General features: G+C 36.7%; 1 protein-coding gene across 5 annotated transcripts in view; it reads right to left on the bottom strand.

Annotated features, from left to right (window-relative positions):
* Positions 1-5,304: 5,304 nt before the first annotated feature.
* Positions 5,305-25,559, bottom strand: part of POC1B (POC1 centriolar protein B) — a 42,800-nt gene continuing 22,545 nt past the window's right edge. For 3 of the 5 annotated variants that reach the window (XM_063308944.1, XM_063308948.1, XM_063308949.1), the window contains exons 11-13: positions 13,158-13,400; positions 11,470-11,589; positions 5,305-5,821 (exon numbers count right to left, since the gene is read on the bottom strand). In XM_063308944.1, coding sequence (XP_063165014.1) covers positions 11,491-11,589; positions 13,158-13,400 — 342 coding nt within the window. In that variant the 3' untranslated portion in view covers positions 5,305-5,821; positions 11,470-11,490. Of the gene's footprint in view, positions 5,822-10,614; positions 10,980-11,370; positions 11,590-13,157; positions 13,401-25,559 lie in introns of those variants that run through there. The other 2 variants (XM_063308946.1, XM_063308945.1) reach the window with 2 other exon arrangements.

The raw sequence follows: 25,559 nt of genomic DNA, 5'->3' as shown, positions 1-25,559 counted from the left end.
ACTCTCCAAATAGGTCCAGAGAGGCAAATAATCGTAAGAGGTTTCATTGTGAAAGTAGTTAGATGCTAAAACAAAAGCCCAATGACATAGTTGAAAATCTGGTGAATTAAAGCCACTATCATCACAGAGTGACCTCAGTTTGACCAAGGATATTTGAGGGGCTTTAACCTGCTGTAGAAATTTTCTCACGAACTTATCTATCTCTGTATAGTAACCAGTAGAAGTTAACACTGGAATTCATCTTAAAATATATATTAATCCCAATATAATACTCATTTTCATAATTAATTAACCCCAAAGACTTAATAGGAATTTTAATCATCAAATTATATCTATTGAAATTGCATCTATACATTTAGCCATGCTTAATTCAGCATAGTGTGCTATATTTTGAGCAAGACATAAACCCAAGCATTTTATAGAGTCTATAAAAATGGTAAATCCCAATTTCTTACAGTAATCTGTTGATACAGTGAATCCCAAAGGCAGCAAATTAAACTTGTTCCAGTTAATGGTATAACCAGAATATAAACCATATTGTTATATGATTTCAATAACCTTTGCTAATGACATTGCATAATTATCAAGGTGGGTCAAAATAACATTGGTATATGAAAATTTGTTCCGTGCCACCTCACCCTCAATTATCTCAAGATTATCTAATAGAAGAAGCCAACAGCTAGAGAACCAAACTGAGCATTAAAAGAGACAAGGAGCATCCTTGGTAGGTGCCATGATATATCTTGACAGGTGAGAGATAAATTCATTTCTAATAGCTCTAGCCACTGGATGGAGTTATTGTAGTCCAGTGAACAAAAATGGTGGAATCGTGTATCTTTTTAGAACGCACTTCATACATTCAAAATGAACCATATTAAAGGTATTTCCAGAGTCCAACCAAATTAGAACAGCTGATTCCAATTTATGTTCCACAATATTCAAAACATCAATAACCAGGTGGATATTTTCAGATGCTTATTTTTTTATAAATCCAGATTGAGATAGGTAGATTATAGTTGGTACCACTTTCTGCAGTCTCCTGGCTAGTGTTTCAGTTATTTAATGTCCAGATTTAGCAAAACTATGGGTCTATAGCTTGCACATCTAGTATGGTCTTCCTCAGGCTTTAATATCACTGAAATAGACGCCTCATAAAATTATACCTCAAACTGTATAGAAATCTATGAGAATTCTGGACCACTCAACTGGAAGTCCATGTGGTCTAAGGGCTTTCCTGTTTCATAAACTGAAGTGTCTCTATAATTACTTGTAATATTGTGCCACTTTAATTTTATCTTCTTGAGAGATTGTTTCCATTTTAGTTTGCCTCAGGAAACTGATAATTTGCTGTTCAGTTACAGAAGTCCCTAACTGATATAATAATTACTAGATTCTGTCTCAAAGTAACTCTCCATCAATGGCATGAATTCCAGAAATATTTTTTGTTTGTTCCAAACAATAAGCCAATAACTTTCCAGCTTTCCCTCCTGATTCCTGGTATTTCTGGTTAATGCATATTAGGAAGTATTCAAATTGTTCTAAGGGTAGTAGCACCAATTTCAGCTTTGCTACTATAAATGCTTGACATGATTTATCTGTGGGTTTCTGGCATATAATGAAAGTGAATCTTAAGCCATATTTTCCAACTGTATAAAATTAGAGTCTCTCTCTCTCTCTTTTTTTTTTGCTGAGATGAGAGCACTAATATATTTCCAGAGGGATGCCTTAAATGTATCCCAGAGGATTAATATATTGGCAGATCCCTGATTTATTTTTTCGAAAAAGGATTTTTTTTTCCTAAATAACAAGAAGATAATCCCTTAGAAAGGAATATTCAGATACCGTCTAGAATTGGCTGATTTATAATGTTAAATTTCACAGAATATCTGGAACATGGTCTGAGACTGCAGTGGGATATATTGAAGAGTCTACAACTTGACTGACCAAAGCAGAGGAAATAAATAAATAAAAAAATCTAAAACTATTTTGATGTGCATGTGAAAAATGTATATTCTTTCTTTTGGATTTTAAAAAGGCTAAATATATAGTAACGTAAGTTTGAATATATATGTTCATAATATCTTCCAATTTTGAGAAAACTTTTTTAAAATGCTTTTATCTAAGAACTTGAATTAAGTTGAAATCTCAAAGCACAAATTATATATAGACAGTTTGCAGAATACAGTTGAGAAACAGGTAGGAAAAATATTTTAGCAGTGTTCTTAATGGGCCATAAAACTTAATCAGAGCAATAATGACAATAGCAATCTTTACTATTAAAAAAATAAAGTACTATCATGGTATACATATTCCACCGTAATTTTAAGATTGCTGTTCCACATGCCTTATCTGACCATTCTTTAACACAGCTCCTAGGCCTCAAAAAGGGTTATACGTTAGGTAAATTATTGTAAACCGCCCAGAGTCCCCTTTTTGTGGGAGATGGGTGGTGATGGAAATTTGAAATATATATATATATATATATATATAAAAATATATAAATATATAAATATATAAATAAAATTATGTATTTCTTGTAATTTTTCCATCTTGAAGCTGATTTGTACCTAAGTTGTTGTTTTTTAAATCTAAGTCCATTTTCATTCCAACTGACTACTTTAAAATGTACTTCCATATTTCTCAGGACCATTTTCCAGCATTAGAGGCATCTTGTATTCTAATAAGCATACTAGATAGCAAATATGGAAACAGATTTAAATAGTAAATATGGATCTAAGCTAAAAAAAAAAATAAGTATAATGCTAAAAAGGTCCCTATACTATGCTAAGGTTAAAAGTGAAACAAGAAGAAAAACACTTCATTTTAAATCTCACCACCCATAAAACCTGGGAATAAAGGCATAGGAAAGTAGCTTCTAAACTCATACAACATGGAAAGAAAGAAAGAAAGGAAGGAAGGAAGGAAGGAAGGAAGGAAGGAAGGGATAAGCTGTTACTAATCTGTTGTTATCTCAGGACTCTATTGCTTGTCCTTAGTTCTATGAATTTTGTTCTAACTCTTGCAAAATGTCATCCTTCCCAAATACCTCTGTAGCATGAATCAATATCAAATTCACTGATCCAAGAAAAGCTACTGATCAGCTGTTTTTCTTTCAAAATACAGGGGGAAGGTTAAATATGCTATCTAAAAAGAAAAAAAAGCTGAATGGAACGTGCTGTTCATTCCTAAGCATAACCTTTGACTCACCACTTACCCCTCTTTGATCAGATGTTCTCATTATTGACCTTTATGTAACTGAAGAGGACCAGCCATGGACCAGAGAGACCAATGAATAGACCGGGGGAGCAGTGGTGGTTGAATCCAGGTTATGCAAAAATATAGAGGGGCACTGCATGCTTGACAGATCCTAGGTGAAATGCTCCCTGGTAACCTTGCAGATGGCTGGGGGTGTTGGGTTGAATGATGAGTTGTTCTGGTAGGTAGCAATGGAGTTGGTTAATAGTTCTCAATACAACATACAGTGTTAGGCAGAAAAAAATAATTCTGTGACTTCCTCTCCCAATCATTATTCAAAAGAGAAGATAATTTCAGCAATGGGCAGTGCGTTATGTTCTTGCACTGATTTCATTGCAAGCTAGCCAAGGGATGCATAGAGATATTCTGCCTTCTGTTATACAGTCATCTATCCTGCAGTCTGCAGCATTCCTAGCTTCCAATTTTTCAACTAAATCCCAAGGGAAAACAGGGTAAGGAAACTCTTCCCAAGGCCCGTTTTCAAACTGGGAAATGTGGGCTGTGAAGAACAGTATAGAAGGATGGAAAGATGTACTGAATATGAGAAATGATTAGCCGTACCACCCTGTGCCACCTTTAGTAATGAAGTAAGCCTGACACCATTAATGAAAATTCGAAATAAATTCTCAAGCATTATGAAAATAAAATAGGACTATAGATAGTTCTTTTCAAAGGAATAAAGTTTCCAGAAAGTTGCAAGGTAGATTCTGGCACATTAGTATGACCAAAACTGGCACCTTCTAGATGTGTTAAAATTGTACCTTTCAGATAACTGGAGGTGCAGATTGGAAAGTTGCTCTAACTGCAATCGCCCATAATGAGTTTTTAAACATAGCTATGATGTTAAGGGTGTTAGGAATCAAAAGATTATATTCAGAGCTGGGCAGTTTTATTGGTCAGGGGCCACACTCAACAGGTTTTGGGACAGACAAGGGCTGCAGTGGGCCAAATGATGATGCAGAATGAGCAGAGCCCAGGATTTTTTTTCCCCTAGTTTTTTTGTTCATGACTGTGGCTTCCATAAAGATTTACTTACAGACTCTAACATTTTACTCCCTTGTCTCTTTGAGTAGTGGGTGAGAGATTTTCTTTTCCTTCTACAGCAGATGGAAAAGTCCCAGCTGCTTAAAAGGGAGAAATTCTGGTGAATTTATTTCGGTTATCACACTATTTGAATATTATACAAAGTGTTATGACTTTTTTCTGCAAATAGCAAGTAGTCACTTGACATTTATCTAAAGAAATTTAGAGAACATCCAGAACAGAACAGTCACATTGACTCAAGAGAAGATAAACTATCCATAAAAGAATTTTTTTTTAAAATGAGCTGAATTAAAATGATTACAACTGCTCTTTCCTTTATGCTAATAATACTATAGTGAAAATTTATTCTCTCTAGAGTCCAAAGAATGGTTTAGTTATCAATTATTTGGGCTACAAAAAAGGGGAACCATTATCTTAAACAAGCTCACTCAAAAATAGTCCCCAATAGTCAAAGTAGATGGACTGAAGGATAATTAAGAATTCATTAGCCTAATCCTATCCCTCTCCCCATGTTTTTAAGAGATGCTCTGTTGTGATTTTGGATGTTCCTTTCTTATGGTTTCTAGCTTTACAGTATCTTTTTCAAAATGGGGCAGCTATGCACAATCCCAAGAACATGGATATGTTGGCCTAATGCCCACCCTTGTATACTTGGTATTATTCACTTATTCCATAAGTAGAATTACCAGTTACATATTCATGGCTGTAACAATAAAGGGAAAGAATCCAATTTTTTAAAATATAGTTTGCTTTATGCCCTATAACATTTTTAGTGTTATAATTTGTCCCAAGATTGATTTGATTTTTTTAAAGTATTTTCTGTGAAGCACTGGTTCGGATACTTTCACTGTGGGCTCTAGATAATATCAGCAGCACTTTCTAAACAGATATTTTCATCTAATTACCAGGCATATTAATTCTACTATCTTTTCCTCTTTCATTGTGCATTTATGTGCATATGGTTGGTCCTCCAAACGTTGTTGAACTAAATTGCATTAGTCAGCATGGTCAATGCTGAGGATTCTGAAATCTCAAAAGGTGTATACAGTATTTGCTACTCTAATAAGGAAACACATTCCTCTTATGTGTTCTAGCAACACTTAGCATGGATAGGCATGTACATATTCAAGGACAACGACATTCACACCACAGAGAAGTAACAGAATAGACATGGCATATGGAATTCTTCGGGGAGAATTTGAGGGGGAGGAGAGTGTGTATCACCATAATAAGGGTTTTCTCAATGTACTTTTGCTACTGTACAAGAGCATGCTAACGAGAGGCTTCTTTTTCAGCAAGAAAACATTCTTTTCCATACACAAATGACTTGTTGAAACTGATGTTTCTTTGTGGGTCCAGCTCATTTCTCATGTGATGGCTTGTAGCCATTCTGTCTGAGGCAACAGACAATTAACAATGGTTAATATTTGAAAGGTACAATATGTTCTGTGTAACCAGGCTGCTCATTTCCTCTTCCTAATAGCTTGATTGCTCTTGCAGGTTTCTGAAGATTTTTATTTACCTAATTAGACTGCAAGAAACAATGTCATTAATATTCAAACTCTGACACATTTTGAAAGTAGAAACAAAAGCTAAGCCTTAGTAACCTATTAACTCTTCTCTTTTTAAAGGTCAAAGTACTTGATTTGAGCATCATAGCAGCATTACACACTTGACTTCTATAAATTTAGACAGGTGCACAGTTCAGGGCTATAGCCACCCATGTACCCATAACACTTTATACGATATTCCATTCTAATCCTTTCAGAGAGTGTGCTTTGTCCAAAGAGTAATTCCCTAGTCCTCTCCTGCAAAGATTTTTAATGGTCCTGGAAATCTCTGGGCAGGTATTTCTTTTGTGCAGAGTGGAACTCAGAAGACTGGGTTTCATCATTCATACAGAGGATTCAGTTATGGATTTAAGATTATTTTTTATCATGGCTTTGTTTTCAAAAGTCTTAAGGAGGGTAACAACAATACTAGAAAACAATGGTGTCTGCTGAAATAAAGAAAGAATAAACAAAACAGTAGAACTATAAATCACCCACAGATGTTTTTGTAGTCCTACCTTCTTTGGACTAGAAGTCTTTTCAAAAGGGGATTCCAATTCATAAGTTATTAGGAAAAAAAAAACCTTTTCATTTATTTATGTTTTCAGCTTTGAATACTTGGGATGAAGTGAGTTTGCAGGAGATGATCCTTTTGGATTTTTTGAGTGGGGCTATTTTAAGGTGCAAAATAGGCTTATTGAACATTATTAGAACTTAAGAAACCAGTTTTGAATTCTTATGCTTTAAAATATGAAAAATCATGCCACTAAGTCAGCTGCTTTACTATCATATTGAGGTGGCAAAATGTCATATATCATCATAAAAAAAAAATTACACATCCCTGGTATATGCATTTTTTCCAGGTAAGGCCTGTTAAATCAATAGCACTTATGCATGAACACACATAGTATTGTACTAGTAATCAGTAAACTGTATGAATTTTGATTGGTTAGTCAATTAAATATGCATAAGTTGAGATAAAATAGTACTAAAGACAAAAAACATACTATATTCCAGCAGCCATAAACTTTGAAAAGGCATTGCCCATTTCTCTGCATGTAGCAGTAACTAATGTAACTATTAAAAATGAAGTCCTATCAATGACAGCCCATTACATGAAATAATTAAATCCATGAGCTTTTAAATAATCAGAGTAACTGTTCTTGGAGGGCTTTAATGTCAGTAACAAGTTACTCATACGGCTTACTAGCAAAGACTCAAAACAAAATTATAATTGTTCTAGTAACTTTTAGCTTGAGTTTACTTAGAGTAGGTGAAATATTTATAGATAAAATTGGACCTGGTTCTTTAAAGTTCTTCTCTGTCTATTGTGATTACAGGACTAGTTAATATATCAACATTATAAGTGTCTCCATGTAAGGAAGAGTTTAAAAGAAAAAATTAATAGTAGTACTTTGGTAGATGAGACTGTGAATTTTAATCAAGTCAGGTTTTAAGAATTAAATAACAAAAAGAATCTTGCTTACATATTCTAGAAGATTTTTGTTAATTAAAATATATTCTCTTAATTTGTCCCTTTTAAGCATCACTCGTTAATTTGCCCAACCTGGCTTACTTTGATGGCCCTACTTAAGAAAATTACTGATAGAACAGTAGGAAATTGTCTGCTGCCATATGTTCATTCAAAATAATGAATATTGCTTTCTTGATATGAGAGAATCGTGTAACAATTGTATAATTTCTTCTTCCTCTTCATGAAGACTTCTTAATGATTAGTAAATCATTAGCATACAACTGGTAATTAAATAACTGCTGCTGGTTAACCTGAATCAAAAGACACACAACTGGGGGAAAATGTATTTAAATAGCTTTTAAAATCATTTCATGAAGTTAAGATCATAATTATTTTTGACTTCTATATAACAAGAATAGCTGAAGGCATATGGGAGTTCCAGGTTAGGAAATGGATTTAGTACAAAGATGTCACTTTCTTGTGGTAATTCTCAAAAGGTATTGCTAAATATTGTGACCTATTAGGTACCTGCTAGCTCACAGAAATACAAAAAGTTCAGAAACTTGCTCTGCTTGTTAAAGATTGCCAATGGAACATTTATATGTCTCACATAACAACTTTTTCATGCAGGTTATTGGGGGAAGGGGGTGTTTTGTTAAACTGTATTATGTTATAGTCTAAACCAGAGATATCCAATCTGTAGCCCCTAAAACCTTACATATCACCCTCCAAGTGTTATCACCAAATAGAAAATGGTTATGTATAGAAGAGTAACAATATTAAATATAGTTTATAAATATTAATACTATATCAAATATTGTTTTTGTCTTACTGCTATGCATGTTACCCAAATAGCAAATACGGTCCTTAGCTTAAAAGATGTACATCTCTGGCTTAGATTGTATTGGGACTTTGAAGATGGAGGTTTAGAATGAAAAAAAGGAGGAGAAAACCCACATTATATTACAGCAAGAAATGATAACATTTAGAGCTTTATGATCATACATACAATGGTCACATTACAAAATCCACTATCAAAGAAGAGAAAAAGCCATTCCTCTTGCTGTGGACTAATCACATTATAAAATCTGCTACTGAAGAATGGGACAAGCCTTTTCTCTTGTTCTGCACTCTAGTGAGCAAATGGTTTTGATAACATTATGCAGAATTTGCAGTTCAATGAACAGATAACATTGCAACCAGATGCTGATATCACAAAATAAGCTATTGTGGGCTAGAGCTCTATTTATGGGTACAACTTTGGATAGCAGTCACCTGCTAATCTGGGGGTGGGGGGGCGCTTATAACTGCCCTCCATTCCAAGCACAAGTGTGATAGGATGTACATCATGTACTCCAGCAAACTTCCAGTGCAGTATAATCAAGTGTATTAGTGCAGTCTTTAAACTGAAAGGGGTAGGGAAGAATGGAGGTTTTTTTTTTTTTTTTACAAATCTGGAATACAGTCACATAGCCCATCTACGACAGATATTGAAGAGGTGTACACAAACACATCCCGATCACACAAAGGGACAGTAATGAACTGCATTTCTTGTATTAACAGTCAGCTGTACTTCAGAAACAATGTGTTTTTGAAGACTATTTATTCCTAAAAATTACTTATGAAGGCTTCAAAAAACCAAAAATGATACCTTTACCAAGTTTCATGTTTATATTCCAAATGCATAAATATGGAAAACAGAAAACATCCAGAAAGACATCTACAGCAAGGTGAACCAGTTGTGAAGAAATCACTGTCCTCCACTAAGTTCTGGTGTCCATACACAGGCTAGCAGAATGGTCCAGAGTAAACTTAAAGCACTTGTCCTATGTGGAGTTTGTAAACAATGATCAATATCTAAGTGAGATTTTAAGTACAGATCACCTTAAGTACACATTTTATAATTCCCTGGTTCCATTTTTTAGGAGTTTATGATATTAAAAAAGGAAGAATTTTAAACAGATAAAAAAAAAGCATTGTACAGAAACTGGCCATAAAGTAGATTCTCTTTCTTAAGCAAGCCTGAAGATGCTCTGAATGATAATATATGCTCCACGTATATTAGAAAATAGCCCCCACCTTTTTGCAAAGCAATCCCCACAGAGGCTTTCAGCGGCATAAAGATGCTACCTGCAGCAGTCTGTCCTTTTTCCTGCCTCAAAGAGGATGGCAGCTTTAATGTTTTGACAGAAATATGAAGAACAAAAGGGAACATGAAGCAGCAGGCAATGGCATATAGCTCAGCTGGAGTTTACCTACTTAGAAATCCCCAGCTTACAGATGCTTTAGCATGTTTTTGAACTCTGTGGAACTTTTTCTGATGCAAATGCTCTCTGAAACAATTGTCTCGTGCTAACACGCTCTACTGTGCTTCTTAAATGATTCATCTTGCCACAGACCTTGATATTCAGTACAGGTGAAACAATAAACACAACAAAGCTTATCATCAAGGGGCTGGAAAAGCTTCAATAGAAATTCTGTAGCATTAACAGATCCGCCAGGCAGTTTCTGAGCTTTTCTGTTTGCTCTGTTCTATCTCTTTAAAAAGAAAGGGATTTCATAGGGAAGCAACCTTAGCTGGTTAACTTTCCTTTGCAAATTAAGAGCGCAAAATCACAAAAGATGGTTATTTTTTTCCTCCTTCTCAGAAATTGTTTATAGTAGCCAGTTTGGGCGGATCAGGTAGTCGGAAGTTCAGGAAGGCTGCGTAGCTGCTGACCCTTCCTGGGTGCTATGGCAGCCGGGGAAACTAGGTTGGTGTGAAGTGATACGTGGAAGCAAATGGCATACTTTAAGATGTTCTGATTTTTTAAAACAAGGGAAAAACAGGATTCTAAGATAGGAAATAACAGTGTTCAGTAGGAAAGGAGTATGAATTATACATACAGTCTTTCTATGGAATCTCTGCTCTTCCTAAATTATAGAAAAAGTGGATGGGCACTGTAAACTGTTTATATATTATTGTTTCCCAAAACAACCATCAGGGAAAGGTGCTTTATAACATGATTTCTATAATGGGTATGGACAGCCACAAAGCAGGTATTTCCCAGGAAGCAGATTGGTGGGGTTGCTTCTTGGTTTGCTCTCCAGCCCCCAAGGTGCTCCTATCTATCCATACATCCATACAGCACCTTTTCCGACTGGAAAACCTGCCATTAGATTCCTTCGGAGTTTTGGCTACCATGTATGACCAGAGTTCCCACTTTAGTTCTGTGTTATTCTCTTGAACATGTCAATACATTTTAGCAATGCATCACTTCCCACCCCCACAAGTATCTACTGGGACTATACTTCAAATGACTGTTTCCATTTCTTTTAACAGAAATAATCTTATTAGAAAAAATAATATTGGAGGATCATGGAGCCTAATGGGCCCCAAGAGAGCTCTCAGCAGACACAGACACATCTTTTTTTTAAATCTCTGCCCTGGATCAATGATTTCCTTGATCATCTCCTGTTTATTCCACTTTCCCCCCAATTTTTTATTCCAGTCTGGGCACATAAAAGGATGCCTCAGTTTTTTCAAGAGCTTTGTAGGAACTCCTTTTTTTTCCTAGCTCTTGATACTTCTCTAAGACCAGCAAGCTGCATTGTTCTTGTTCCTGTTCTGAATGTGGCAACCTCATCTTTTCCATGAGTTAAGGAATGCTACAAATCTACAAATAGGAAATATCATCAATTAGGCAAGAGACAGGGATGAGATAACTTCTGTACAGGTGCAGAATTACACACAGAGCTTTGGACTGTGCTAGTTATTCCTGACATAACTAGCACAGTCCAAAGCTCTGCGCGTAATTGTGCACCTGTACAGAAGTTATCTCATCCCTGTCTCTTGCCTAATTGATATTTCCTATTATAGATTTGTAGCATTCCTTAACTCATGAAAAAGAGGAGGTTGCCACATTCAGAACAGGTAAATATTGGAACTTTCAGAACAAAGTAAATATTGGAATACAGAGAAGTACAATGGATATTCAGAAAATATATATCTCTCTCTCTCTAAAATAGTACATGTTCAATATTTTAGCAATGATCTGTTAAAAAAAATCTTACAAGCAATAGGTACTTTTTATTTGTTGGATTTATGTAATTAAGTGCTGCTACTTTTTGCTTCACTTCCCTGAGAATAGATTAGTAAGTATTCACTAGCATTTATGTTGTTTCTTCTCACAGTCTGACAGAAAGTAACAGTTTCCCTTGGTTTTCTAAGCACTCTTTTAATTTATCTTCAGTCAAAGTCAGGCGCTGTTCCAAGATTGAAATAGTCTGTTAGGAGAACAAGATAATGAACGTTATTAGTAGGCCAGCTAAATGTGTAGTATGTTATTTGAAAGCAACTGTTCTTAATCCATTCAAGAAATCAGAGAGCTTCAGCAATATGCCAAATAATCTTTAACTTTTCTAAATAGCTTAGGAAGTCTGAAAAATTATTTCTTTGAAGACTCTTTCTTGCCATGTCATGAATTTGGATGTTTGTATTACAGTTGTTTAAGGCATCACATTCTTATAATTCAAAATACTACTAGAAAAAATACTACTAGAGAGAAGCAATAAAATCTGGCGTATCATTTGTATACTGTTCTGGCAGAATCTCTGTATAGCAAGATAATTTGTGGCATATACTCGAATATAAATTATAATTACCACAATGCAAGTGAACTATCTTCTTTTATGTTAGACAGTTCTGGAAATGAAATTTCTGAAAAGCTAGTTCTCTCCACCTCAAGTTGAGAACCAAACAACAACAACAAGCGGTAAGTATTAGATACACCAGGGCTTTTCCGGATCCTCCTCCACCTGCAGGAACAGCACGCAGTAAGATTTGCTGGCTGCAGCTTAGGAAATGGGCAATTCCCTCCACTGCTCCCTGTGTGCACTTGGAAGAGATACCCACTTAATGCACAGAACTCTTTGGATTCAAACATAAACTGGTGCCCAATATAACTGAGCAGCAAGGAAAGTCCCTTACTGGGTGCCCAAAGGTATCCCATGGGCCCATGACATGCAATGGCGTGGTGACTGTAGGATGGAAATGTTGCCTTTCCTAGTTCCTCCCAACATGAACCTTCCGCCTTTTTCTGGCAAGAAAGCACTCTCTGTTGCAGAACAAACTATCAATGTGACAGGTTGCTCTCTTTTTGTCATGCATGCCGTCACATAGTTCAAACTTAGCTACCTTTCTGATTCTGCAGATATATTTATTTTATTCCAGTTCAAGGGAAAGCATATTAAGAAAACTTCCTTCTCTGCATCTTGTAGTGACAATCCTTTCCCAGCGGCTTGAAACCCTTCTCTCTCATTCCACTACAGGTTACAAGTATGCCAGCATATCACCAGTAGTATATATGCCACTAGTTGAGAAACACTGGCTTAAACTGCATGTGAACGTTATTTACATTCAATTCCAATTTGGAGAAAGTTCGCAGATACCTTGACATATGACAGTGAGGATCACATGACATAACTTTTAAAAATGTTTAAGTCACTTTTCATGTGAAGGTGCTCGATTTGGAAGCACTTATTCTATTATTTACTGTAAAGCGAGGGCTAAGGAATTGAAGCTTGCTTCAGGTCTGAAGCTAATGAATTCATCTACAGGTCTGGTATAAACCGCTCTTGAAATTTTTGGAAGATAGGCTACAACTTGTAAAACAAAGTAAAAATGTTGAATAAGATATTTCAAGTCTGGATAAAAGTCAAATGTTTGGGGCCCTTTCCCACATGGGCCAGCCTTATTTGTTAAATGTAAAATACAGAGAGACAGAAATTTAAACTATTTAATAGAAGTTCAATTTCAAAATAGAAATCTAATACAGAGATGCTGGAATACTCACAAGAGTCAGAACATCTAATTGCTCCACAATGTGCTCCAAGGCATTAGTCAATACTGGTGAAATGCTCACAGACTCATCCATGGTTCGTGGTTCAGCCACAGTGTGCACCATGGACTTACTTTCACATTTCAAATTTCTTTTTGACATTGTTGGAAAAGATAACATGGAAGGATGCTGCAAGTCTTCGTTGTTCACTTCATTTTGGTGCACAGACCAGTGGGCTACAGATGGATTTGTTCTCAACTAAATTTACAAAAGAAAACAGAAAGTATACTTATGGTAAGTTTGTTTGTTAGTTTGTTTATGTTTCAAATTTTGTCACTGCCCATTTCCCATGAAGTGACTCTGGGTGGTTTACAATAAAGCTAAAAACAAATACAGATTAAAATACACTAAAAAAACCCACATACTTCTAAAATACAAATATAAATTGTAATATCCAAGGTGGTGATATTAAAAGCCTTAATTTAAATTTGTAAGTTCATAAATTCATGGAAGCCTCTTTAGGGCACTAACCACCCCCAGGATTGGCTCCTGCCCCAAGTGAGATGCCAGAGCCAGATCTTTACCCCTTTCCGGAAGGCCAGAAGAGTGTGGGCCTGCCTCATCACTGGGGGAAGAGTATTCCATAGGTTGGGGGCAATGGCAGAGAAGGCTCTCTTCCTGGGCCCCACCAATCAACAACCTCTCCTGAAAGGGGTCCGTAACATGCCCTCTCTGTCTGACTGGGTGGGAAGGGTCAATGTAATGGGGATGAGATAGTCCCTAATACTTCAGTTTTATAAGCTATGGATATCCATTTTCTTTTCACAAACAACTCTGATAACAGGTGTTATTTCAACTGCTACCTTTCTACTCCTGATTTAAGAAGAAAATTAGATTGATCTCAATCTTCTATTCTGCTTCTCTCATTTTCCCAAAGATCCTAGCAATTCACACTACTTTTCTTTTGTCCTTCACTGTTTTGTAAGCAGTCAGGTTACCAATACATGAGCTGGTATCCAAAGATCCACAGAACTAGTTTGGCAATGCCTCTGAACTGTCCCTTTGCCACAGCATGGATGAGAATCTGTGACTCTTTTGCAATTTGTTCATTTACAACACTGGTACCATTGCCAATCTTCAGCAAAGGATCGTTACCTTGTCGTGGTGCTGGAGCTTGAGCACCTCAATGATGCAATGAGCTAAACCGTGCACGGCCACCCAAGACAGGAAGGTCATGACAGAGAGGTCAGACTAAATGCGATCCCTGGGGAAGGTAATGGCAACCCACCCCAGTATTCTTGCCGTAAAAACTGAATGGATCAGTACAACCAGAGATACGTCGGTATACCATCGGAAGATGAGACCCCCAGGTCAGAAGATGGTCAAAATGCTACTGGGGAGGAACAGAGGATGAGTTCAACTAGCCCCAGACGTGATGACACAACTAGCTCAAAGCCGAAAGGATGGCTAGGGGCCGACGGTGCTGGTGGTGAACGGCAAATCCGATGTTCTAAGGATCAACACACCATTGGAACCTGGAATGTAAGATCTATGAGCCAGGGCAAATTGGATGTGGTTATTGGTGAGATGTCAAGATTAAAGATAGACATTTTGGGTGTCAGTGAACTGAAATGGACTGGAATGGGCCACTTCACATCAAATGACCACCAGATCTACTACTCTGGACAGGAGGACCACAGAAGAAATGGAGTAGCCTTCATAATTAATAGTAAAAAGGCTAAAGCAGTGCTTGGATACAATCCAGAAAACAATAGAATGATCTCAATTTGAATTCAGGGCAAGCCATCTAACATCACAGTGATCCAAATATATGCCCCAACCACAGATGCTGAAGAAGCTGAAGTAGAGCAGTTCTATGAGGATCTGCACCACCTACTGGACAACACGCCTAAAAGAGATGTTATTTTCATCACAGGAGACTGGAATGCTAAGGTGGGCAGTCAATTGACACCAGGAATTACAGGTAAGCATGACCTGGGAGAACAAAACGAAGCAGGACATAGGCTGATAGAATTTTGCCAAGACAGCTCACCCTGCATAACAAGCACTCTCTTCCAACAACCTAAGAGACGGCTTTGTACATGGACTTCACCAGATGGACAACACCGAAATCAGATTGACTACATCCTTTGCAGCCAAAGGTGGCAGACATCTATACAGTCAGTAACAACAAGACCTGGAGCTGACTGTAGTTCAGATCACAAACTTATTGCACAATTTAGATCAGACTAAAGAGATTAGGGAAGACCCACAGATCAGCTAGATATGAGCTCACTAATATTCCTAAGGAATATGCAGTGGAGGTGAAGAATAGATTTAAGGGACTGGACTTAGTAGATAGGGTCCCGGAAGAACTATGGACAGAAGTTCGCAACATTGTTCAGGAGGCGGCAACAAAATACATCCTAAAGAAAGACAAAACCAAGAAGGCAAAATGGCTGTCTGCTGAGACACTAGAAGTAGTCCAGGAAAGAAGGAAAGCAAAAGGCAACAGTGATAGGGGGAGACATGCCCAATTAAATGCAAAATTCCAGAAGTTAGCCAGAAGAGATAAGGAATTATTTTTAAACAAGCAATGCGCGGAAGTGGAAGAAGACAATAGAATAGGAAGGAGAAGAGACCTCTTCCAGAAAATTAGAAACATCAGAGGTAAATTCCGGGCAAAAATGGGTATGATCAAAAACAAAGATGGCAAGGACCTAACAGAAGAAGAAGAGATCAAGAAAAGGTGGCAAGAATATACAGAAGACCTGTATAGGAAGGATAACAATATCGGGGATAGCTTTGATGGTGTGGTCAGTGAGCTAGAGCCAGACATCCTGAAGAGTGAGGTTGAATGGGCCTTAAGAAGCATTGCTAATAACAAGGCAGCAGGAGATGACGGCATCCCAGCTGAACTGTTCAAAATCTTGCAAGATGATGCTGTCAAGGTAATGCATGCTATATTCCAGCAAATTTGGAAAACACAAGAATGGCCATCAGATTGGAAAAAATCAACTATATCCCCATACCAAAAAAGGGAAACACTAAAGAATGTTCAAACTATCGAACAGTGGCACTCATTTCACATGCCAGTAAGGTAATGCTCAAGATCCTGCAAGGTAGACTTCAGCAATTCATGGAGCGAGAATTGCCAGATGTACAAGCTGGGTTTAGAAAAGGCAGAGGAACTAGGGACCAAATTGCCAATATCCGCTGGATAATGGAAAAAGCCAGGGAGTTTCAGAAAAACATCTATTTCTGTTTTATTGACTATTCTAAAGCCTTTGACTGTGTGGACCATAACAAATTGTGGCAAGTTCTTAGTGGTATGGGGATACCAAGTCATCTTGTCTGCCTCCTGAAGAATCTGTATAACGACCAAGTAGCAACAGTAAGAACAGACCACGGAACAACGGACTGGTTTAAGATTGGGAAAGGAGTACGGCAGGGCTGTATACTCTCACCCTACCTATTCAACTTGTACGCAGAACACATCATGCGACATGCTGGGCTTGAGGAACCCAAGGCTGGAGTTAAAATCACTGGAAGAAACATTAACAATCTCAGATATGCAGATGATACCACTTTGATGGCTGAAAGCAAAGAGGAACTGAGGAGCCTTATGATGAAGGTGAAAGAAGAAAGTGCAAAAGCTGGCTTGCAGCTAAACCTCAAAAAAACCAAGATTATGGCAACCAGCTTGATCGATAACTGGCAAATAGAGGAAGAAAATGTAGAAGCAGTGAAAGACTTTGTATTTCTAGGTGCGAAGATTACTGCAGATGCTGACTGCAGTCAGGAAATCAGAAGACACTTAATCCTTGGGAGAAGAGCAATGACAAATCTCGATAAAATAGTTAAGAGCAGAGACTTCACACTGACAACAAAGGTCTGCATAGTTAAAGCAATGGTGTTCCCTGTAGTAACAGATGGCTGCGAGAACTGGACCATAAGGAAGGCTGAGAGAAGGAAGATCAATGCTTTTGAACTGTGGTGTTGGAGGAAAATTCTGAGAGTGCCTCGGACTGCAAGAAGATCAAACCAGTCCATCCTCCAGGAAATAAAGCCAGACTGCTCACTGGAGGGAATGATATTCAAGGCAAAACTGAAATACTTTGGCCACATAATGAGAAGACAGGACACCCTGAAGATGCTGATGCTAGGGAGAGTGGAAGGCAAAAGGAAGAGGGGCTGACCAAGGGCAAGCTGGATGGATGATATTCTAGAGGGGACGGACTCGTCCCTGGGGGAGCTTGGGGTGTTGACTGACAGGAAGCTCTGGCGTGGGCTGGTCCATGAAATCACGAAGAGTCGGTAGCGACTAAACGAATAAACAACAAAAAAGCATTGCCAATGGTGAGCAATGCTTCAAAAGGAAGTTAAGCAGTATCTTCCCCACACTTTCCCCAAGCAACTTTTGAATCTGAAAAGTCTATTCAGACAATTACAACACAGCCCTGAGTGGTATGTCTGGAGCATCTGCTATTTTAAAAAAATTAATAGTAAAGTTTAAAAACTCCACTGGGCATGTCCAAGATTTTTGTACCTCAGTGATGGCTTAATAGTATTCATGGATGATGGAAGGTGTAGGTGCAATGTCTGAAGTACTACCACTTCTGTCTTTTGAGATATACAGAGGAAAATTAAAGGCATAAAATATATTCTCTGTAAGTTAAATGATGAAATCTTAAAAAAAAAAAGAAAGAAACCCTAACAGGAAATCATTGCTATCATCTGGTTTACTATTTAAAGAGAACTATTTAAAGTACATTGTTGTCAGTTAACAAAGGCCACGTTTGTTGAATGTTAGTGAGCTGGGTTTACAGAAATACATGCAAAGCTATGCATAAAATAATTGGCATTCCATGAGAGCAAGCCTTCCCACTTATAGAATAAGAATGGTGAAGCATCCCTGCAGCCCAATTTTATAGAGAAAGAAATGATGCAATCTAGAACATCCCTCCTGCATATAAAACAAGAAGACCCAACTGATAAATCAGGTGATTGGTCCTCTACATATATTTTCTGGACACTTAATGATGTTAAATACAGTCCGAAGAGAAAAGCACTCTCATTGCTCTGTCAGTTTTAAAAGTTACAAATCAGAATAATAATACATTTATAAATTTATTTGAAAATAAACTAATAATTACAGCATTTTTAAAGTTTGTACTGCATTATACAGTTCAAATTATAAAACTGTCTTTAATCTTTGGACACCTTTTCCATAATAATATATCTTTGATATTCTCCTGTGGAATAACAGAATTATCTCATGATAAACAAGGCTTTGTAGATAGGTTTTGTATTGAGAAAGCATGCACTTAAAAACAGGATGGTTAGTAGCCCTTATGCATTCAGGATTGTAATTACCTTGTAAATATCAAGATAAAATACACCTCTTACTAAGTTAGCAATAATATTGGAGTTTAGCAAGAAGAACTATGGTCACAATCCTTCATATATATGTGCTGAATGGTTTGTTTAACCCATTTTGAATTCATTATGTTGCAATTTCTTGATCTGGTTACTTTATTCCTCTTAACATACCTAAAACATCAAGAGCTACCACAGCCATCTACACCAAAGGCACTTTACAAAGAATGAGGAACAGATTCCTGTCTCTAAAAGTTATATAACTGACTGATTCTACAGAAGGCAATGGAAAGAAGCATTTGTTATGTAAATTGTTTATTCACTCAGAAGCCTAATCAAAATCCATAGCAATACTTGGAAAATTGCACCCTTAATTGCAGAGTCCTTGAAGTGGCATTTAAATTTTGAACAGTGCTGTTCTAGAATGAGCTCTAATACTATATGTATTCCTGAATTACATACAACAAATGTTTCAGTTAAAAGTTCCTATCCACTGAATCAACATATTTAGAATCAATAAATACAGAAATCATAAATATTATTGATAATTCTTCTGTACAGTAGAATTGAGAAGAAAATGCTCCCCTACAATTTGATAACTTTATATTTGTAAATCTAGATGAACAGCCTGATCATATAGTTGGACAAGGTGCAGTCTTTGTCAGTACTATACTAGTATGGAAGAAAAGCAATACACATTTGTATTTCTTTGGAAAAGGGTGAATATGAACAATTTTTGCAACTTGCTTTCCTTTTTACACACAATAATACACAAGCTGGCACTAACACACTTCAGGTTTTTAATAAAAGTCAGGGAAGAGATAGTCTATGGGATGCTGCTGGGAAAGAGAGCTTAACTACTTCAATAGTAGTAGTCAATGGATAAACTGTTGCAGTTTAAGTCCTAGCTGTAGGCTGTAAATCTGTGGCAATGTAGAAAGCCCCAATCTCAAGCAGCAAAACAAACAAGATTACCATTGACCTTAATAATGAAATTAATATTTGCATAGCTCATTTTGTTATGAATTTTACTTAAAGCTGTCTGACTTTCAGAGGTCTTTAGGTCATTTCAGAAGAAAAATAACTTAAAATTCTCAGAACATAACATGTCCTTGAGCAGTGGGACACAGGAGTAGAAATAAACCTAATTTCTCAATTGCAGATTTTGCAGCTCTGCTTTGTAAGCTAGTTTTATAAATTTAAAATTTGAATTTAGTAAAATGATGGCATCAAATAGTAACTACCTCTTTGACACACTCAAAACCTGTTTAACTTGAAGGAAATTTTATTTTTACCTTTGGAAATATTATGGGCTCTGCTATTTATATTGAGCAGATACTTTCCATTACCTTTTCACAGAGTGCAATTATTTTTTATATGACCATGTCAACTGAATATGGTTTTATTTTCACCTATCAGTAAAACAGGCCTGATTAAAGGTGGGGGTGGGGGGGAAACAGCACACTTTCAGAGTCTAAAATTGTCAAAGGCTCTAGAGTTTCAAGGTGAGAAATTCCCTATCTGGAAGTCGATTCTAAATATAAATGCTGCAGGAAGGCAGGCAAGCAGGCAGGAAAGAAGGAAGGAAGACATATAGGCACTTTTATAAACTACTAATATTCTTGTGGAAAGCACAGGGGCTAAAAATAACAATACTAGTTCTAAAGAGAAGTAAAGAAATAAAGAGTTGTATCTAATGTGTGAATACAAGCAGTTAAAAATAGAAAGACCCCACTGAAATATTCCCACTTTTACAAGCAAAGTAAAAATGGTTTGTTTAAATTTGTACCATTTTTTCCAGACTGTATTGTACATACAAGAAACATCTCAGATAGGTCTTACAGTAAAGCATCTTCACGAGGACACAGGGTTGTCTAATATCCATATTGGATTGATGCGCTAGCAAAAATATTTTACCCAAAATAAGCTTCAAAATCTCATCAACACCATCGTAACCTCTTTTAGTTTCACGGCTCAAGAATGGGTGGATAGCATTATGGTAGTTATATTCAAATTGAGATAAAGAATATACTACTCATAACAAATCAAAACATATTCCATAACTTATAGGTCATAAACCTGCCAGATGTTAAAAAATATTACCAAATATCTTAGGTATATGATGAATTACTGCTGGGGGAAGAGGGCAAAAGGATTAAAGTGCAATGTTCTTCTCTGTCAAAATGAAAGGAAAACTAGTTGAATTGTGAATTCACTTACTTTCCTGAAAGTAAAAGGTAAAGGTAAAGGTTTCCCTTGACGTCAAGTCCAGTCGTGTCCGACTCTAGGGGGCGGTGCTCATTTCTGTTTCTAAGCCTTAGAGCCGGCGTTGTCCGTAGACACTTCTGGGTCATGTGGCCAGCATAAACCCAATAGGTAGAAATAGTAAGTCTACGTTTACTTGTAGCCTAAATTCAGGTGTACTTACAAGTTATGGTAGTTTATTTAAATTTTGATATTAGAGCAATAAGTGTTCCCACATATAACTGGAGCCAAAATTTACAATCCTTTCCAAATCAGACCAATTAAAAGTAAGCAAGACCAATAATCATCCCAAGTTACAGAATCTTAAGTATCAGCTGGAATTAAAACTTGAAACAAATTAATGTGAAATTATTTAATCTGGAGAATGACGTAATTGATTCCAAGCACAGATGTGCTCCTGGTCTGTGTGACTTCATAATCTATAACATTTAGCTTTAATTCTTATTTGGAATAATATTTAACATTTATAAATTTATAAGGCTCAAACTGCTTCGTATTTTTATCTAAGTAAACTATTATAGACAAGCCATAACACTGATTAAGAAGGGCAAATCTGAACACCAGTAAGATGTCTAAAGAGGAATTATATAAAATGCACCTCCTTCTTAGAAGGTGTGCTCGCTCTAGTCCTACACAGGCATTAATCTACACCAACACCTGAAATGGATTTATTTATTGAAACAATTTGTATGGCTGCCCAGCTTGCAAAATGCAATTCTGAGCATCTAAAATAAAATTAAAAATAAGATAAACAATAAACATATATGAACTATAACACCACAATACAAAACAGTACAAATAGAGGCTAAACACACAACATATTCAAAATCTTATATACATTTTCTAGACAGGCTCATTCAATGCCCTAACCCAGTGCTCAAGGGAAAATCAAGTTTTTAAAGCCTTATGGAAGGCCAGCAGGATTAGGGCCATCTGAATCTCAGGGGTGGAGGCAATGGGTATGCTATTCCAAAGGGCAAGCACCACAACAGAGAAGGTATGCCTCTTGTATCCCATTATATGGCAATGTTTCATGGAGGAGACCTCTCTGTCAGATATCATGGGATGACATGCTTGAAGATAAGTGCTCCCACAAATTACTGGGCCCTGCACCATGAACAGTTAATAACCAGCACCTTGAATTGTACCCAGAAGCCTATTGGAAACCAGTTCTAATGGTATGTGGAAATAACCTTGGGAGACAGGGAAAGAGCCACAGCCAGGGGAACAGTTGGATAAGAAGCATCTTAGCCCGCACAGGAGTACAGGCGTGGCAAGTGTCTCAGAAGGGACCCTCCCTAGTTTCTTGGGTTGTAAAGACAGCGGGGGAGAAACATACTTTTAGACTTGCAACATTCTGTTAATGTAACCTTCCAGTAAAGTCGAATTAGTTCATCTGGGTGTGCTTTGTGTCTGGACTACCTTGCAAGGCTGACATCAGAGCAGCTTGTGAAGTAGTGGTGTTGCTACAGTATGTTCATAATTACCCACATTGCTGCATTCTGCAAATACTCATTCTGCAATGACTCTTAAAGATTTTTAATAAATCAAGGATAACATTCCCAATTCAGATTATAATCCATCAATATGGCTTCCCTGACTAACCTCCATCCATTTCAACAGTAAGTGTGCCAGAATAGTGCACTTAACATACTGTCTCCTAAGGTTAATCCTCTGAGATACAGACTTTATAGTAAAAACAAGTATTACAATAACTCACACATAAAAAAGAATGTAACTTGTAAATGGCTGTGTGGTTTGCAGCAATTTCTTCCACAAGTATAAAGGATTCCTAATGCGCTACCCAAACATGTTTGACAGAATAAAAACCAAACAAACAACCAGTCAAATAGACATCTGCCACATTCAAGTTTAAAACCAGGCAGTTACAGATTTACAGAACTGCTGATAGCCTGCTTCATTAGCTGCTGTAATACTTATGAACTGGCAAAGGCATTTAGAGCAGTACTAAATCATCGTGTAGGTCAGCAGGAAACTCATTACGATCAGACAGTCCAAGTGACAGAACCCCTTTCTGAGAGTGCTAAAATAATTATTTCCTGTGTGAAAGGCTTGCTGGTATATCTGCGTTCCTTGGGGTTTAGCTCTCAGAGAGTTGTTTTTCTACAGGAAGAAGACGGAATCATTTGTCAGGAGATGTGTGTACTTATGGCTCTGAAGAATTTTACACATGCCTCAGAATCAGCTGTGACAATAATAGCTAGACCTTAGATTACTAGATGTATTGGGATGAGGGGGGGAGAGATAAAAATGGAAAAGAAGGAAATGATGATAGACACAGGTCATAGTTCGTAAGAATAGCATCAGCTCAAGCTACAGTGGAACAAAAATACTCAGAATAGTGTAGCAAACTTCTGTATTACTGTATTAGTTCAAAAGTAGATCAGAACATATTTTTTAGATCTATGTTGCATGGTGTTAGAATTATTAAAAAAATTAAGTGTTAACAAAATCTATGACTCATGCTGAACTATTATTTGCCTGTTCAAAGTGACACATTTTGTTAAGAAAGTATTCCTTAGTTGCTATGGAGGGATGAAGTTTCAGTCTTAACCAGTAAAGTAAAACAGTTTTCCATAATAGTTCATGAAAGCAGAATCACCACTAATAGCTCGTTTTGATTTCTATTTTCCCAGCTCATGGACTTTTTCTTGTAAGCCATCTTAGACTGACAAGGGTTTAGTGACATATAAACTGAATGAATGAGTGAGTGAGTGAGTGAGTGAGTGAGTGAGTGAGTGAGTGAATGAATTTAAAACCATGAATTGGGAGCTGGATGATAAATTTCTGCTTGCTGGGAGCATTTCAGAGAGTAGCCATGGATTACAGTATACTTCTTCACCTCTGCAGCTATTCTGTAGGGTGTCACAATTTTATTTGATTTATATAGCTGCCCATCTCACAAAACAAACAAACAAACAAACAAACTCTACAGTGGTCACCAAAAACAAACCAACTGAACAATGCAATAATGTATCATCTCATAGGCCATCTAACCTCCCCATCCCCATGCCCTGGAGCATATCCAGTTCTTCAGTACTTTATGAAAGGCTGGCAGGGTTGGGGCCAATCTAATCTCGGAGGGTGGTAGTATGATGTTCTGGAGGGCAAGCACTGTGACTGCTATTTAACATCTATATGAATCTTCTGGGAGTGGTTTTCAGTAGTTCTGGGGCTATGTATCACCAATATTCTAATTATATTCAATTATGTTTCTATATAACATTGAATCAGAACAGACTGTGCATATTCTGAACTTGTTTCTAGACACAGTAATGAATGAGGGCCAATAAACTGAGATGTACTTCTCCGATACAAGAAGTGAGGAGTTTGCTAGTTCTAATGAGCATTCCCTTAGAAGAACAAGTATATAGTTGGAGGGTACTCCTAGACCTATCATTGTCATTGGAGGCCCAAGTGAGTCTCTACGATCAGGAGTACCTAATACCAGCCTTGGTCAGTATACTTACTATGCCCTTCCTTGGACATGAAAGGCTTGCAATTTTGATAAACATTCATTATCCCTTTTTCCTGGGAAATTCAAATTTCTGTCTTATCATATCTCCTAATTCAAAGTATTTGATTCAGAAGTTAGAGAGTGAGTGAGTGAGGGAGAAAGATATCCCTCAGCTTCATTTTCTCCATTCATTTAACTCAGTTTGGACTGTCAGGTCACATGACAGATCACAGAAGAGTTTTGGAGCCAAGTTGCATTAATATGCCAGTAATGCTCAGGTCTACTTCTCATTAACATCTAAATCAAATGAGCATATACATAGGTCTATGACTTTACTTATGACTTTACTTCAGCTTTCCATACTCAATCTCTTTTATCCTTCATGAAGTGGACATTTTTAACAACACTTTATACATTCTACTTCAAATATCTCTTTAATTGTAACATATTTTTGCCATAAAAATATACTGTAAGAATGTATTACCTTTCAAATCTTTGGATGTCATTTTGACAATTTAAAACTTATGAGCATTTTTAAAGCTTTGGCTTAATACTGTATGCATATTTTGTTTACAAGTAGCCTAAACAGAAACACAATGTATGAAAAATTAGTTTATTATGGAAGTACAAAATGAGGCATATTAATATTGCATTATACTTTTTTTTTTAAAAAAAGAGTACAAAATCAGATTTTACATTTACAGTACCTGTAAACATCAAATTAATCAGATATAAATCCTTTGAAAGATGTCCGTTTTTCTGTTTTCTGAAACATTGGATATGCTGGCATAGCTGATTGACGGCTGAGGGTAATCTGGGACTTCTATTCCTGTGAGTGGGCAGGGTGATGGGGAGGGCAGTGGAGTTGAGGAAGGTTTGCACGTTTTTTTTATGTTTTTCTTCATATACTTCATGATAATATTTTAAGATTTCACATATTTCCTGATGTACCTTTCCAAAACTTGGAATCCTACACTTGGATCCATATTTTTTAATTCTGATAAAATTTTGTTAACATCTGAGAAAACAGCAGCCAATCTTTTCACACTGAACTTTTTGAGCTCTTCTTCCTCTTCTCTTAGTGCTTCCAATTCTTTTTTCACTTGGATTAAATTTTTGTTTGAAATCTCTCCCTCAGTGTAGGCTATCAATATTGTTCACATCTTCAGCATCATTCTCTAAGTCAAGAGATTTCATGAGTGTCAAAAAATTTTATTTATTTCATCCAAATTTTCGTTTTGGTCAAATCCTTCAATATTATTTACAAGAACAGCAAAATGTTTTAAATGTTTTTT

The sequence above is a fragment of the Candoia aspera genome, chromosome 7, assembly GCF_035149785.1.
Source record: "Candoia aspera isolate rCanAsp1 chromosome 7, rCanAsp1.hap2, whole genome shotgun sequence".
NCBI lineage: Eukaryota > Metazoa > Chordata > Lepidosauria > Squamata > Boidae > Candoia > Candoia aspera.
Note: the sequence above shows the minus strand (reverse complement) of the source record. Positions and strands in the feature narration are given on the sequence as shown.